The sequence below is a fragment of the Pyxicephalus adspersus genome, chromosome 2 (genome assembly GCF_032062135.1).
Source record: "Pyxicephalus adspersus chromosome 2, UCB_Pads_2.0, whole genome shotgun sequence".
Taxonomy (NCBI): Eukaryota; Metazoa; Chordata; class Amphibia; order Anura; family Pyxicephalidae; genus Pyxicephalus; species Pyxicephalus adspersus.
The window spans coordinates 70,172,633-70,190,346 of NC_092859.1; the positions used below are offsets into that span (position 1 = coordinate 70,172,633).

General features: G+C 38.7%; 1 protein-coding gene across 1 annotated transcript in view; it reads right to left on the reverse strand.

The window, feature by feature from the left end:
• Positions 1-17,351, reverse strand: part of UBTD2 (ubiquitin domain containing 2) — a 34,327-nt gene extending 16,976 nt beyond the window's left edge. Inside the window, exons 1-2 of the mRNA XM_072400959.1 lie at positions 17,175-17,351; positions 826-1,062 (exon numbers count right to left, since the gene is read on the reverse strand). Coding sequence (XP_072257060.1) covers positions 826-1,062; positions 17,175-17,244 — 307 coding nt within the window. The 5' untranslated portion in view covers positions 17,245-17,351. The remainder of the gene's footprint in view (positions 1-825; positions 1,063-17,174) is intronic.
• Positions 17,352-17,714: the final 363 nt, after the last annotated feature.

The window sequence follows — 17,714 nt, forward strand, 5'->3', positions numbered from 1 at the left end:
GCACATTTTATTTATAATTAAATGCATATTTCTATGCAGGTCAATATGCCATAGACACGGGTCCCAACAATGCCAGAGGTGCTTATGACATCGATCAATTATTTTCATGACTGACATGCAATGAAAAATATACATAGAATTGTGTAAAAAAAAGAAAAGCATTAATGAACAGTATACATTACAAGTATTAATTGCAGACCGTCCTTTAATCTCAGAGCCTTAGGTGAAAAGGAAAATGATAGCAACAATCAAATGATGAGATAATACATTTTAGAGACAAACAATCCAACCTGACATGTTTATTCACCGGCCTACTAATGTTACATAGTTACCTGGCTCTAATATTTTGCATACTGTCATCTTCTCCACAGAGTTTGCATATTTCCATGCGTTTGGAGATAAGGAAATGCATGGCATAGGGGAATTGTCTTCTAATATTGCCTAAAGCCTATCTGAATTGCTAAAACAACCCTAACATTTTTTGGACTTTACAGTGAATTTATGTAAAAACATACAACAATATATACTCAAGTGAAATTATAGTTGAATTGATTATTTAGGGCTGTGACGACACACACACACAGTGCCATTCTGTGTTAAAAATCATTGCATGATCAGATAGTGATAGGTATGAAAATCTTTTTATACAACAATAAAAGACCCTAAAAATGTGTTACAAAAAAGCTGCAATATAAAGATTCTGTTAAATTGTAATTTATTTAAAAAACCCTATTGCAATCTAGTGGTCTAGAGTTACCGATTCACTAATATTTTCATGCACCAGCCTGACATTTGCCCCTTCACAGTCAGAAAACAAAAACCTACCATGTGGTAATGTTATACTTGCACCATCAATGATTGCTTGGGCCAGTTCATGGTCATTGCTCTCAAAAGCATGAGCTGCAGCTTTTAGAGCATCCCAAATCTCTTTACGACCTTCAAATGCCGGTGCAGTATCCCAGAATTCATCCCGTTTGCTGCGCAACTGTCCATCAGTCATAGGGTAGTCACTTTTCCATTTAGGCTTGTCTTTTTTCAAGGGTTGATTACGTCCTAAGGCCACTATAGAGAGAGAATAAAAAAGAAGAATTTAAGTACATATTAAAGTACACCAAACTTGTTATCCAAAAGACAAGAAAATGTATTACACCTGAAAATATGGAACATGAATGGAGGGCCCTACAATTCTGGACTTCTACAGCTCTTTCTGCTTCCCATTATTACTAGACCACAACTATATTATACTCCATGACCAAACCTTACCAAGTGTGCTTAAACGCTCCAAGACAGTAGCTGCTGAAAACTGTATAACAGAGTGCCCACATTTCAGGAGATATCACACACTGTACAAGGTGTATCATTCATTCATGATTAAACACAGATGCACTCAACCACCAGTTAGTGTTGTTGTGTTCTCAGCTTGGTGTGATGACAACAGGAATGCCTCCTGCTTAATATTCAAAATGCTAGGGTCAAATGTGACTACAAGAAATGAGAAACATCTAGATCTGCTGAAAACAGCAGCTACAGTAATTGCTAGCTACATTAAAGACTGAAGGATGACATAATAAAGATTCCATGCACAAAAGAGCTCTGGCAAAAAGTCTTTACACTGGGCGCCTACAATATCAAGGCTAAACCATTGTAATGTGATTTATTCCTATTGCGTTTAGTTTTTTTAATATGAGGTTATATTTATTTTATTCCAACTGTTAAATAATCTTATTTTTTGGCCAAGTTTTAGCATGATTTGCTTTTCACAGCTGTTTTGCAATATTTAAAACAGACATTCTATATTTAGGACAACATTCACATTATGAAAAAAATAAATACAGTAAAGAGACACTACATACATTGAAGATAAACATTTATATCAGGTCATTGTACATACACATACAGTGGTTCTTTATATTGCAACCAACATTAATTCATTTTCAGTTAGGCGCGGTGTAGAAGTCTCTACTTCCATTTGAAAGGAAGGGGGGAGGGGGCAAGGAGAGTCAGCACTACAGTATGTTTTAGTGCTCCGTAACAAGGTCACCCGTATTTTAAATATTTTAATAACCAGAACTCCTCTTGTGACAAACAGAGCAAGTCAGACAGTAAATTCAGCAACATGACAGCCAGATCACCATCTCCATTCAGAGATTTGCAGATCCATAATTCTTTATCAAGCATGCATAATTTATCAAATATAAAGCAGAAGTTTTAACATCTTCAACACTGTACAAACTAGAAATGTTATAGCAAGGCAGCAAAATCATTCATGCTGTATTACTTGAGAGTATAAAGAATGATTTACAGAAGCTAAATACTTAGCTCTACTACAACCACCACCACATCCCTACACTTGTGGGTTATCCTGATAAAAGTGTTCCCTACTAACCACCAGGGTTCCTTCCACCACATCACTACTGTTTATTTAAAAAACACAAGGATCAGTGAAAGGAAGTGACAGGGTCACTTTAATGGCCACAGAACGCCGCATTTATACAAAAGGTGCAGTTACACATTTAAGCACAATCCTAACCATTTTACTATAATTCAAGCCCAATACACAAGAGCTCCAAGTAAGCACCAGGCCAGTTATTAGCCGCCACAAAGGCATCTAACTGACTCCTGCATAAATCCTTATAAAACTGGTTCTCAATACTCAGTTCTTGACCTATCTTAGGGATACCACGATTTAAGTCTTTAGTCCAACACACTGGAGACATGGCAGGGCTCAAGATGCCTGCAGAGGCTTCTAATGCTTTGTGTGTAAAATAAAAAGCAAGCAGAGAAATGAGACTATTCATTTTCAATACTATTTTCAAGAGAGGATTCTAGTATATGGAATGTATTCTATTCTAAGTATTGAAAAGAGCAAACTCTTTAAAATCTATGTATGCAAGTCCAAGAGCCCAGGTACATGTGGCAGGGGTATCCTCACCAGTGTTTTCGCTGGGCAGGGGTACCAGGCAAGGTTGCCCATTGTCTCCTCTTCTCTTCAAACTAGCTATTGAACCTCTAGCAAGATATTTTTGAGATCTAAAAATTTATGAGGGAGTGGAGATAGGGGGTAAACAAATTAGTTTGGGGATGTTTGCAGATGATATAATGCTCTTTCTTCAGAATCCGGTCAGAGATCTACATAAAATCATCCAACATATACAATTTTTTTGGTGCCTTCTCAGGAATTAAAATTAATTAAACGAAAAGTGAATTGTTGGGCCTTTCCCCGATCCCATCTAGGGAACTATTGGTCTGTGCAGAGTCCTTGGGTCTTAAGCTACCGAAATCATACCTCATTTACTTGGTATTTAAAAAAACACGCTCTACTCCAGATATGTACAATTTAAATTACTCCCCACTTATTACTAAAATTCTGGATGAGTTGAAGCGGTGGAAAACTCTACCTCTATCATTGATGGGACGCTGCCATCTTATCAAGATGATCAGCTTTGCGAGACTACTGTATCCTATGCAGACATTGCCTTTTTTGCTACGTCATACTGACATTCAGAAACTCTACTTGGCTTTCACCTCGTTTATTAAGTTATTTAGGTGCCATATAGTGCCAACTATTGCTACCCATCTGCGCTCTACACCTTACTTTTCTCAAGGTCTTGCATACAAGGCATTTGAAATATGGGATGAGAGGGGCCTTAGATGTCTAGGACAAATGTTGGATGATTCTTATAAACTTCTTCCATTTGACACGCTTCGACTCATATTCGCACTGCCAGCACATCACTTTATATATTATTTACAGGTTAAAACCACCTTTTTTGGGTCCGTCGCCTTTTGCTCCAACCTATCATTACCACCAGTAGCCACACTTCTTTTGGGTGGAGCCTCTGCTAAACACTTCATATCTCTGCTTTATCCTTGCTTAATGGAAAGTACTGTTCCCACCCGTTTTACAGTCCTTTGTATTGAAATGGGTTTATTATTTGGACCTTTCCCCCACAGATACTCTGGATCTTTTGGAGACTAGTTTGGAGCGTGTGCGCAAGATAATGATTAGTGAACACTGGAGAGAAGTTCAATTTAAAAATATCCATAGAGCATAATATGCTTTTGATGTACCTGTCAAACCTGGTGCGCTTGCCTCCAGGCTTACTGCATGTCCTAAGTGTGCCTATAACAGAGCACCATTAGAGCATGCTCTTTGGAACTGCCCTGTTATTTCCCAATTCTGGAAAAAGGTCTTTGACTTTATGCAAATAATCACAGGGCAGTCTAGACCACCACATTTGGCCCTCTTCCACAATACCACCCCCTCAATATGACACAAACACAATCTCCAATTTCTAAATTTGAGCATCTCTGTCTTTTAGCAGCCAAGAAATGTATACCGAAACAATGGATAGAACCCCTTCCCCCCACTACCTCGCAATTTTTACAATATATCCAAGGTATAATGATTATAGATAAAACTAAAGCCACTCAGCATACCCATCCACAAAAGTTTTTTGACATGTGGATGAACTATTTACGGCACACTTTGTCACCCACCCAACTTAACGATATTATTGAGCTTTTTCGACATACGGTCTGGTATAATACCAGGAACCTTCACCCATCTTAATATTTCACTGGTTATGGGTGATTAGTAAGGTGTTGGTGAGATATGAGTGAATTAAGATCTGTGAATGCTGTATGTATCTCCTATTTGGAAACCTGTGTATGTTTTGCTAGGGCGCTTGGAAATGTTGAATAAGGGTGTTCGATTGTTTCTTGGACCTCTTGAGCAAGAGTTCAGCAACTGATTTCTGGCAATACTCATTTGTTATGTTTTGTTATTAGTTATGTACTGTTAATTTTGTTGGTTTTACTTTTTTGTATTGAAAATGGTGTAGGAGAAATATCTGTTTGATACAATGTTGTTTATATTCTATGAATATTTGTATTTTTCTGTCTGCCAATAAAGAAATATTAAAAAAAAGAAAAAAAAAAAAAAGAAAAGTGAAAAGGTAAAGCTAGAGTTCAGCTTTATGAATCATTGGTCAATTCCTCCATATGAATACAAGACTTTGCCCCAATGCTTGGGAGTGCTCGGTATTTGTTGTATCATAACATGAGAGAACTTCCAGTTTCACAGACATGTGGCCACTAAAATGTGAATATTTTTTAAGTTAGACCTGTCTTACTACACTAAGTTAACTAATAATGCTCCAGTTTACAAAAATTCTGACTTGCTTTGTATAGCTACTGTCACACATGCCAAACAACTCCAGCTATACATATCCAAAAGATATAAAATAGTACAGTTGTCCTTCCAGTGCTACAACAGGATTGGCAGCTCTCATTTAATAAATGACCTTCATTTGTCCTCCCTCTTCTCTCCTGAAATATTGCAATGTGTGTGGTCAAAGCATTAATTGTAATTGAAAAATGTTTATATTTTAACCTATGTTTCTTACACTTATATAATAAATGAACAGTGTTATTTATGTCTATATTATACACAAAAAATGTACACCCAACATTTAAAGAATGTCTAGTTTGTTCCCAAAAAAGTAATGTATGTATTGGCCAAATAAATAGGTTCATAGGGGGGAAAAAATTGCCCCATCATTGGTCCATTAAGGTTATAAAAGTCAAGAGACGAAAGCTGAAGTGGTAAATAACTTATGTGGTGCACTCGGCTCTCATATTTCTGCACAAAGTAAGTGATACAACAAGGGTAACATATCACACAAACAGAACCTATTCAGTGGAAGGGACATACAGATGATTAATGTCATTCAATTAGTTAGGGTGTACTTCCACCTATTCGTTCCCCACTTTATTAGCTGTGCGTATAACACCAATTATATAACGTTAAAATAACAGTCCATTAACAGCTTCATTATAATAATCCTTCTATGGCCAGGTGGTTTATATTCTCTGCTATGCCATTAATGTTTATACATAATTCCCTGGTTCTCTACTTTGATACTGAAGGATATAATAAAATTTGATTTGAACAATAAGTCAACATGTCAAATGAAGATGGATAGAATATTTTGTTGTAAAAGCTGATTCAAAAGGATTTAATGCATACTTTCTTTTGCTAAAGGTCTGTATGTGGGAAGCAGGGAAGGCATGCTACGCAGGGTTCTCCCCAGGCCCTTTTAGCTGGGCGTACCACCCGGCACTTTTCAGCACCCCACCCGGCTGGTTTTGGGTGGTTACTAAAGAGTTTGGTCACAATACACGGGCTGCCACCCACCTACAATTTCTTCCCACCCGGCTTAAAAAAAATTCTGGGTTGAGCACTGCTACGGCTACAGGGCCACAGTGGAAGGGTGAAAACAATAAACTGCCACAAGGGTGCAACAGAGGAAATATGTCCAAAAGAAGAGTGTGGTATATATAATGGCACGTACTTTGTGCATAAGGCAGGAAAGGAGTCCATACGATGACAGACAAGTGCAGAGTGTATGATTATTGCCACTTTGTGCATGAAAGAATGGTACAAAATGCAGAAGTCTGCAGCATATGACAGCAGGTACAATGTGCAGATAATGGAATGCAAGCGGTATTATAGGCAATGTGTGCAGCACACATGTACTAGGAGCGTGGAAATAAAACAGCAGGTATTGTGTGGAAGAAGAGGAGTATCAGAGTGTATATGTCTTATTGACAAAAAATAAAATTTCACACATCCACACATCATTTATAAGATCAGAAACCAAATTGACGCATGCAATCACCAAATCCAAAAATATCAATGTCTACTTTATGACCGTTATTGATATCTTAACAATGGGTAAGTCTCTTCAACTTTTAGCCCACCCAATTTCTTTGTACTGCATGTCAAGTCCTGAACACTTCTCAAAGGACTGTACAGGGTTATAGCTTCAGGACAAGTATTGTCATTTGATTTACAACATGGTAGCTGGCTGGTTGCCAACCATATTGATTATTCCACAAAAGGGTCTGTACATGCAATTATTCATTATTGCTAACCATACTGCTCATACTTGTAGATAGATTTTTAAAACACAAGCACACCAGCTAAAAAGGTAAAATACAGGAAGGTGATTTTTTTTTTTTTACCGGATGCCATGCCAATCAGAGAAACAGCAGGTCTGGATTCCTCTTATGTCTCACTTCTGGAGCCATGACCTAGATAAAATGTCCTGCTGCTATCTAGACACATTTACAAAGCTGCACTGAGAAGAGGAATCAATGTTTCATGTTGGCCAACATATTGTGACGTTTAGTCAATAACCAGGAAGTTAGAACCAGAAGAAGAGAGTTAGATGGCATCAAAGAAATATGTATAACAGCAAACCTTTTCAATCACACCAGGTTAAGGACATCCAAAGAAAAACTTGATGTTTCCGTGCTCCAAAAGTGGAAAATCAATAGAGCTAAAGTAAGTTTAATTTGCAACATAACTATTAACCCCCCTGGCGTTCTAATTCTGTCCGTTTTTTTTTTTTTTTGCGCAAAAAGTGTTACATTGTTTTGCATGGAAATTTATTTTAGATTGTAGGTCTATAATTCTTAGGCATAACTCACCGAAATATATCCAATAGTTAATAAATTTATTAATAAAACTTTAAATAAAAATCTGTTAAAACAAGGGTGCATAAAAATACAGAAACATGTAATTTAACTGTACAGTAGCATGTACAGTTGACAACTGTGCTATACCTTCATGGTGTGTTGTATTGCCATGTAAAATGCACCACAATCCACTGTCCATTGTGGTAATAAAACATATTTATTACCTCACTTTACTGCAGAGTAATACTGTAAACAGTATGTTAAATGTGCAAACAGTGTGCATGTTGATCTTGTTCAATTATGTTATTTTTACGCTGTGTTTAATTTTCGGTTAGTATGTTCTAGTTTTAACTTGCAAAAAGTATCTGAAATATATTTACCAACCAAGATAGAAAAAAAAGTTTCCATTTAAAAAGTAATTACAAAACACAGCAGAAATGTAAATGATACTAAAGTAGAACTACAGTCAAAAATAAAAAAACAAAGCTCTGTCTAATGCTAAACCTTGCCACCAATGCCTAAATTAGTTACAGCTTAAATTAGTTACAGCTTAGGTGCCAGAGGTCCAGTCCTTGGATAATGCCAATACAAAAATGATGCTATCCTAAAAAAAACAGCTGATGGAATTTTTGGGGGAAATATTAAGATCTCTGAGAAAGGTTAACAATCTTGTGTTAGACTTGCATGCACTTAAAGTGGAACTCCAGACCAGTTATTTCCTTTGGTCTTCTAAATGTGCTCCAGTGCATGTGTAGGTTTTTAAAGAATGGTCACTACAAGGATTCAAAGGGCCAGGAAAACATGACAATACTAGAGATATAATATAATGTTATCTCTACACTGAAGAAAAAAAGAAGAGAAGAATATATCAGTGTGAGGGCAGCAGGGATGGACAGCTCAGGCTTTGCTGTAAGGGGGAACATGAGGCAAGCGTGCCATCTTATGCAAGTGTGCATGGTATACTCATACATAGTGTACATTACACTTCTCTTTATGGCCAAGTACACTGTGCATGAAAAGAATCAGATTTTCTTGTAAATCCCGTGTTTTGAAGAATGTTTGTTAGCAAACACTACACACGAAACTATCACAGGCATGGGCAAACTACGGCCCAATAGGGACGTTTCTCCGGGCCCTGGCCCCCGGATCTGAGCCTGTGATGGGAGAGTGGTGGGCTGTGTCCCTGCACACGACCTGCCCACTCTCATGATGGCATAACCCCACCCACTCTCCCATTGGCCCGGCACCCCTGTCAAATGTTTTTTTAGATTATGGCCCCCCCCGAGTCAAAAAGTTTGCCCAACCCTGCACTATCATATCAGATGTAATTATGATAAAGCTGGAAAAAGGCTACATTGACTGAATTTGTTATCCCAGAAGCCTTCACTACAATTTCTTGTGTTTGGGGACAATTTAACAGGGCAGCATAAATTAGATGGACTAGCTTTAAAAATAGTGTATATTTATTGCAGGGTTTACTGCTCCTGTCTACAATTAGGTGCCCAGAAGCAAAAAGTTTTGTTTTTTGCAGGAGTATATAGGTATATTAGTTTTCAATATTTTTTACTGATTTTACAAAAACCCACCACCCCTCTTGACCTGGTCCCAAACTTGTAAGGAATGGGCAAGCATGGGGTTGGAAAGATGTCTCTGCCTGGAGGATGGAATCCACAGTACATTTTCCATTGCCAGCTGTGTGAGCCCTTGCTCTTCCATATGAACCCACAAAGGTGGTCTAACCTTTACATGCTATGCTGTTAACAGAGCAATCTGGGCTGCTACATTGTCGGAGTGTAGCTGTGGTACCGCTAGCCCTCCTCTAGACTTTTGGCGATATAGGACTTGTTTGGAGATTCACAGTCTTTTGGAACCCCAGATAAATGATAGCAACTTTTGCTGTAAAGTAAGCAGCACATTGCGGGGGATCTTTACCGAGAAATTTGGGCAACCATGTCATTTTAATAGGACATCAGGTTAGGCAGGGACACTAGCAGGTTAGATACACATAACAGGACGTCGTCTGCGAAGTGACCAAGTTTATGGTGATAGTCACATACCTTCACTCCGCTAATATCTTGGTGATTTTGTATGGCTATCGCCATTGGCTCCATCACTAGAGCAAATAACAGCTCTAGGCTCTTCTAAACTTTCCTTCATGGAGGCTGGTAATTCATGCAAGGATATTTAGGAGAGGAACTAGTCCATAGCCTTCCTGTCAAAAACTTGTGGTGACTGGTATAGGGAACGCAACCTACCATGAAACGCTTTTAGGATATGCTCTGGGTTACTAGTAAGGCCCACCTTGCTAACCATCAGGCGATATGGGGTAAAGCGTCTGTTAGGGTACTTAAGTCTGTTTGCCAAGAGAGTGTGAGATGTGTTACCGTATGTATAATATTTATTTTTTGTCCATCTCAATTGCTTCTCAGCAATAGTAGTTGTACATAGATTCAATTGTGTCCTGACTAAGTCTAGGCGCTGTCCCAATTCTCAGCTGGGCGAGGCAGCAATTTGATACGCAAGGACGTATATTCTTGTTCTAGTTGTTTAAGCTGCGCGGAGCGTTGTTTTTTTAGGTTGGGATGCTGTTTGAATTAAGGAGCCTCTAATAACGGCCTTGTGAGCCGCCTATAACACTGCTGCAGGGTTTGAGACTTTTTATTTAGCCTAAAATTTTTAGTCACAGCAGTATTTTTATTCCCATCTAGAACAAAGAAAGTTTTAACTTTTAACTTAACTTATTAAAGATACAAGCTTTCAGGATGTTCAGTACATCTCTCCTTGCATCTATAATTTATAATAGGTTAGCCAATAAAGGGCATCACTTAAACTACAATACCTTCTGTATAAATTGATGACTAACACTGTACAATACACAGTTATATCTAGAAAATACAAAGTAGATGTCTTTATTATTAAGTGCTGCACTTGGGCAGCTATAACAATGCCTTTTTAACATTTGTTGTATCGTATTTAAAGAGCAGAAAAGGGGAGATGCCATTTTTGTGATTTCTGATTAAGTTGCATGTTACAAGCTTTATTGATTAGCAAGATGAGAACCTTGAGTCCTTAAAATTGAAATAAATCTAATCCTAAGTGATAAAGTCAACGGGTGCCACTGTTTATCTCTTCTAAAAATGTCATGACAAAAGCATGGGACGGCTATCGCTGACTTGGACATCAGCATGCTTGTTGCAGGTAAGCAACTCAGAAAATGTTAAAGCCTGAGGTAGCCAATCAAACTGCATTTTCAGAGATCAGCAACAGTGGCCTCTGAGGTTTCATTTAAAGTGGACCTATCACCCAAATTTTTACTTTACATAAAAGGGCAGACAACAACCCTTTTTATTTGCAACTCATAAAAAAATACTTTGCAGTTTCCCCACGACTGTTTGGAGAGAGCAATTTAATACATCACATCTCTTGTGAAAAATATTTTTTTGTTTGCATAAAGTAGAGCAGGGTTAGGTCTCTTGTTTGTGCCTCACAGAGAAGGGGGGCGGGAGGGGTGTCTTTGACTTGAAAGATTTAAAGCATACCTAAACTCAGAAATGTTTACTTTAAATAAAAGGGGTTATCTACCCTTTTATGTAAAGTAAAAAGTCTGTTTGTTTGTGCAGCACCGCCCCACTAATTCTGAATGAATGGGAGTGCAGAGCCTCCCGGGATACCTACGTCACGCATCCGCCCAGAAGGGACCCTTTTATCAATAGGGTAATGAATTGCCAATCTCGCGCATGCGCAGTGAGACTGTCAAGTTTTTTCCCAAACTATGTCACCCAATCTCACTCCTGCACAGTGCGAGTCCGGGTGATGAGGAAGAAGAATGCGGGGGAAGAAAAGATGGTGGCCCTGGCGCTCCCTTCTGCGACAGACAAAGACAGATACCAGGGCAACGTGGGATTCGATGGAAGAAACCTCTCGACGGACAGATTGATCTGTGGGATTGAAGGTAAATATGAGTTTATTGTTTTGGGTGTGTTTGGGTTTACTTCCGCTTTAAAGACTGGCTAATTTTCTCTATAAACACATTCTATTAGCAGGTGAAACGTGACTAAAAACATTACTGACCCTAAATAATTCCACTCAGTGATAAAATAAAAACAAACAAATCATTTTTTGTTTGCAATGCAATGTAATGCAAATAAAATGAAAGTCTGAAGTACCAGTCTAGATGAAGACTCCTCCACATTAACATTGTCACTTTGTATACTGAATTTTGGTTTAATCATCAGCAATATATTATTGCACGTGTTGCCATTGTAATGCATTTTACATGTGTTCTTGCACTAGGTCAGCATTTATACCAAACTGGACCCCAAATACACCATCATTGTCCCTATGAATTGTGTTGGGAGCATATAAAAATGAATGAATTGCCTCAATGGATCACAAAGCCATAGTGGGAACTAAGTCTAACGCAGAACATGCTCAAAAGTACATGTAGATAAAAGTAATATCCATATAGACCAATTACACTATACGTTGCAGAGTATATATACATCATTTCTATGGAGATAAATGTCCATAGGCAAAACTATTCTTTGTGAAACTATCTAGAAAAATCTAAGCAACCCTGTTGGCTTTTTTATAATCTTAAACATGTTGCTCTTTTTTTACTTGGGTTATGTTCCCACAGCAGTAGCATTCACATGCACTGGAAACAGGGGTTATATAAAGAGTGATGGGGTTAGGTGACAAGGGAAAAGTCCAAAATCTGTAATTGCACCCCACCCATAACTGCACATTTGCATAGTACAGAGAACTATCCTAAAAAAAAATATTTTTTGTGGGTTATTCCACAAACAAGTGGGGTCTGTAACTGAATCGCTATTCTTTTACAAAAACCCAACATGAGTTCTAATCTTCTGGCACCCTGTTAAAAATTACGATTACCTTTTATGCTCTGCATGCACTTAGAGAATGTTAAATCAAAGCTGGAGAATCAGGGGGTTGGTGAGATCTAAGGAGTGCATTTAATATTTAGGTTTAAATAAAAAAAAAAATTAAAGTGTAGAGCCAACATATTTGTCCATATTCTTAACAAGAGTGCAACAAAAATGGACAACACTATTGTTGCATTGAAAGTTAGTAGGTCATCATCTTACATGTGATCAGCAATGAGAATGCTAGGTAATAACACTGACAGGGAACAAAAAAAAAATCAATTACTTCCTCTCAAGTGTAAAAAATATTGTATATGTATGCGATTATACACACACACACCATCAGTATCTGTGCAGATTGGGATTTCTCTGTAATATTAATCATATATAGCAACTAAAACAAAAATCAGAAACCAATCTGTCCAGAGCAGCAACCAGTACCCATAACATTTTCATATAAAATATCTGCCATTAAAAACAATAGGGAAATAGAAGCAGTCAGTTACACAATCAGATTTTGATCCAGAAGAATAATAAAAAACATACTACCATCCGTGTGAATTGACTATCAGACTGTATATAATTGAAAGGGATTGTTTTGGTAGACCATTATACCACACAATGACTGTGTATGGTGCCAGATATGGGCACCATCTGTCATTTTTTAACTCGATTTACTATCTGCCTCTTGAGATTTATCCATTTATGCCCCCATATTAACCCATTAAGCAATGCTATTTGAAATATCTTGCCACACGGACAAAAGACTAATTAAGGTAACCAGTATGGATCAAAAACAAAAGCACACAAGCCCTAAAGCCCAATTACACCTGAAATTGAACAAGGGAAATTTGAACAGAAATAGTGCTGATTAGTGAATGCAGTGCAAAGAAGCAATGTGGTGGAGAGAATACCCATCACTGAGAGAACAGATGCACAAGAGTTTTCTTATTTTGTAAAGTTCATTTCCAAAGCCAATACGGATAACCCTAACCACTCCGATTGCTTTGTGAAATTAAAATTGCTCACCTCTGGCTTTAGTGGGGCTTAAAATAAAAATCACTTAGTGATCTTCTAATTCAATCCAGTCAATAATAAAACAGAACTAAATATCTAAAGTTCTCTAATACAGGTTTGTCCAAATTTCAAGTGCAAACTAAATTACAGTATATTTAAACCCTGGCATAAACTTAAGTAAAGCACTATTTATCATAAACAATTGCTGTTCTGTATTTTAGCATTTTATTACACATCTCAGTTGGATCTCCCACAAGCTCTGTAAACCCCCCTAGCGTTCTAATTCTGTCCGTATTTTCACGCAAAAAGCATTTTTTGCATGGAAATTTATTGCAGGCCTATAATTCTTAGGCATAACTCACCAAAATATTTCCAATATTTAATAAATTTAATAATAAACTTTAAATAAAAAAAACACAAAAATCTGTTAAAAAAATAAAAAGTAGTGAAACATGTACTATAACTGTACAGTAGCATGTATAATATATATTTATATATATTATATAAAGATTTCTTTGTATTGGACTCAATACAGCCATTTTGTATTGAATCCAATCCAAAATTTTTGAATTACCTGCAGCTCCTCCAACCTGCACCGACGTCACCGGGAAACACCATCTGCTTGTAAACGTGCATTGGAATGAATGGCACCAAACCAAAAATGGTTACATGAGTTAAGGTACGTTAATGTACCGACACACGTGTGTATGGGGATTAAATGTAAAGATTTAAAAAAAGTAATGATCTCAAAAATACACACACACACACACACACCGCAGTCTGAATGCAGTGGAAAAATTAAAAAAAATGTTTTTACAACACAATGATGAGGACTTTTTAACCGTAATCGTTAGAAGCGGTTACTTATGTGCCCCTATACATTTGGGCAGAGATTTGGCCACACCGGTAATTAAAGCATCTAAAACACAATCCAAGCCCAGAGTGAGCAGGGGACAAAGAACAGATGTAGGATGTTACACCAGGGTGGTGCTGGAGCAAAGATCAGCAGGAGGGCTACACAGCTGTCACACAATGAGATGTCTATTTACCAAGATCAGGGAATATTGGCCTTGCAGCAGGTTACAGTTCTCCTGCTGCTCCATCACATTTCTGTCAAAACAAATCAATGTGCTTACCAAAATTAGCACTATAATTCTGCAAGTTCAACCTACCCAGCTGACTTCCCGCAAAATCTAAAACAAAAAAAACAAAAAAAAGAAAGAAACACCTTCAATGCAGACAGTCCATATTTTTACAATTGATGCTCGGAAAAATGAATGCAGAACATATATGTATAAATGACGAAAGTATAAGGGTTTGACATTTTGGACATCTTTGTACGAACATGCAGAATTCACTACAGCTTGTACAGATGTCAAATAGTAAATATATTTGGGTAATGAATGAGGATTTTATAACCCTACTACATAAAAGATCAGTTTGTTTATCAAATCTCTGCAAACACTGGATACTGGATAAACAATATTTACACAAGATAAGCAAATGCAGATACAGGGAAGAGTGGAATTGGTAAATACACAACTATATAACAAATATAGCTTTCATAAACATTATCAAACCAAAACAAAAGCTACAAATTTCAACTCTCAGAGGGCTGATAGATCAGAAATTAGGCTACAATTCTAACTTGTAACAGTAATAAAGCACAATGGATCTAGGTATTTGTATCTTTATAAGCAAAGCTAGGAACACACACAGTAAACATTTTCTGACCCACATGGTTATGATGATCTCATGCAAAAATATAGCGTGTACAGCAGTCTCCTGTGGTGGATCACTAAACAACCAACTGGGGACAACCTCGGTCATTTTGTAGGTGGGAGGAAGCAGTAAGGTGCCTCCTGCTCATTCTCTCCTCTCTCTAGAGATGAGCAGTGTTGTGTGTTAAATGCTTATTTGTTCTACTTTCACTGAAACCGATAATGAAGGATCATTTCCAGGAACAGAAGTTCAACATGTGTACACCGCCTAACATTGCAGAATCATCAGAACTACCAAGTGAAGATGAAGGTGCCATAGCAGGTGAATTATCACCAAAGGGCGGGTGTTGTTTGGTGGTGGTAATCCCAGCAGAACGCTTGCATGGGCACACCTAGTTGTAGTAACAGTTAACTGGAATTCTTCTACACTGTTAAAGACTTCCCACAACTTATTCAAGTAGCTTCCTCATTTTTCAGGGTCAGGAACATACCGCAGCATTTACAAACCGAGGGTACTCGAGGGTCAAGTTCTACAAACATTTTTAATATTTTCCTCCAAAGGACAGAGATAAATGAAAAAAAGGGTCACAAAGTCTGAAAATTACTGCATGAATCCTAAAATCTGGCCTGTATGTGGCTCTTAAAGCAGAACTAAACTCACCTTTGCATGCACAGCTTTTAAAGATTGCACAGACAGGTAAGTTTGTTTTATTGCAGAAGTACATAGTTTGTCCTAACTGCTCCCAGTTTTTGTTTTCAGTCTAGTTCCCTCTTTACTGAACTGAAAGTGTAACTAAAGGACCATTTTTACAAAATGATTGATCAGGCAAGTCATTATTGTAGAATGTAACAGGAGATGTCACTTCTGCAATAATATTAATAATAATAATGTGTCTTACCTGCCTGATCTCTCCGGATTCTGGCCACAAAGCCAAACATGCGCAGCTTCACCTTTGATCGCCAGGGACATCCACCAATCCCGGCTTCCCTTGCATGTTCTGGGAATTATTAGACTCCCATGCAGGCACGTCACTACAATGAGACACTCCATGCATTGTCTTTTGTCAGTCGCCTCCTGATCCACTTCCATAGACTTTAACGCTTTCTGATTGCCAACCAGTTTTCAAGCATTTGTAAGTAAAAATAAAGGGTTTCCACTTCCTAAGCTCCTCAATTGTCTGTGCAAGACAAACACGGTGACCTAAAACTTCCTTTAATTTGGTAAGTACATCAGGGAATGGTAATCAGCAAATCACCCATCCATCCAAACATACCCCATGAGTCCTGATCACTATTTCATCCAGATTAAAAATCACAAAATCATTAACGTCACTGGAGCAATATTATCCCATTGGGCCATCAATTTCTGAGATATCCTATGTCTGCAGAACAGGAAGTGAAAGGAAATCGCCACAATGGCACACACATTTACAAAAATATACCCAGACAAGGGTTTAAAGCCTGACTTCTCTATTCAACATACATACACCTTGAAAAAAAACACCACATACAAGAATGTGCAGTAACATACTAAAAAGTTTGTTGTTGTTTATGTGATACGGCTGATGGTGTGAATGGCTAAAGTATGATCCGGACATTTATTTCTAAGGCAGCCATTGAAATGGCGAAGACACCCTCTGATCATTACAGAACTAGTCCAGTGCCATGGCACAGGTATACCCTGACCTGGATCAATGTGACCCTCATGCATACATTGGAAGTGCATGGCCTCCATCCTACCAGGATGTCAGTGTGATGGAAGGGGGCAGGACGCATAAACCATGGCAGTGCCCCATGTATGTGCCAGGCTGACCTGTGCCCTGATCCCAGCAGTGCCTGGCAGTAAGAAGCACACAGCAGCGCTCCCCAGCTGACAGTATGGAGGCACAGGGCAGCCATGCCTGCCAGGTGATGCCCTCACCCCCTGCTCTTCTGTTCCCTGGGATGGCAGGGGGGTATTATCTGCACCGGGCCAGTATCAGACAAAAGAAGAGCGAATCCCTTTCCATCACTCCTCCTCCCCCCATCTCTCTCCTCCTATTGCACACCATTCTTCCTTCCTCACCTCCGGTCCCATCCGAGTTCTCGTTCAGGCTGCCCGAGGAGTCGTGGTGAGTGCCCACACACCCTCCCATGGGTGCCGGCGGGGGCAGCCTCTGCCGTTTTAGCTCTTTGCCTTCACAGGGCGGGCGCGCTCACGCTGCGCGGCACCAAGCGCGGGGACGAGGAAAAGGAAAGAAGAGCACGGGAGCGCGGAACAGACGTCACAGCTCTCCACCCCCAAGATATTAGACATGGTAGCAGGCCCCTCCCCCTGCCATATACTGCTGACGTCACGCGAGGCTCTGGTTTCTTAGTAGTTATTGAGCCTGTCTGTGTTTGTGCTGCCTTCCTATTGGTTGTGTGAGGAGGATGGCTCCCAGCATGTACATCGCTTCTACCACAGAGCATTCCGCTGCCTCAGCTGTATCTGTGGTCAGCCAGTGTTCTGTCACATCCTGCTACCAACCTCACTGTTAGGGCCCTGCGATTCGCCAAGAGCCACTATAGCTACCTGCACTCCAAATACCAGGAAGGTTTGAGATACTGAAACACAAAGGTAAAA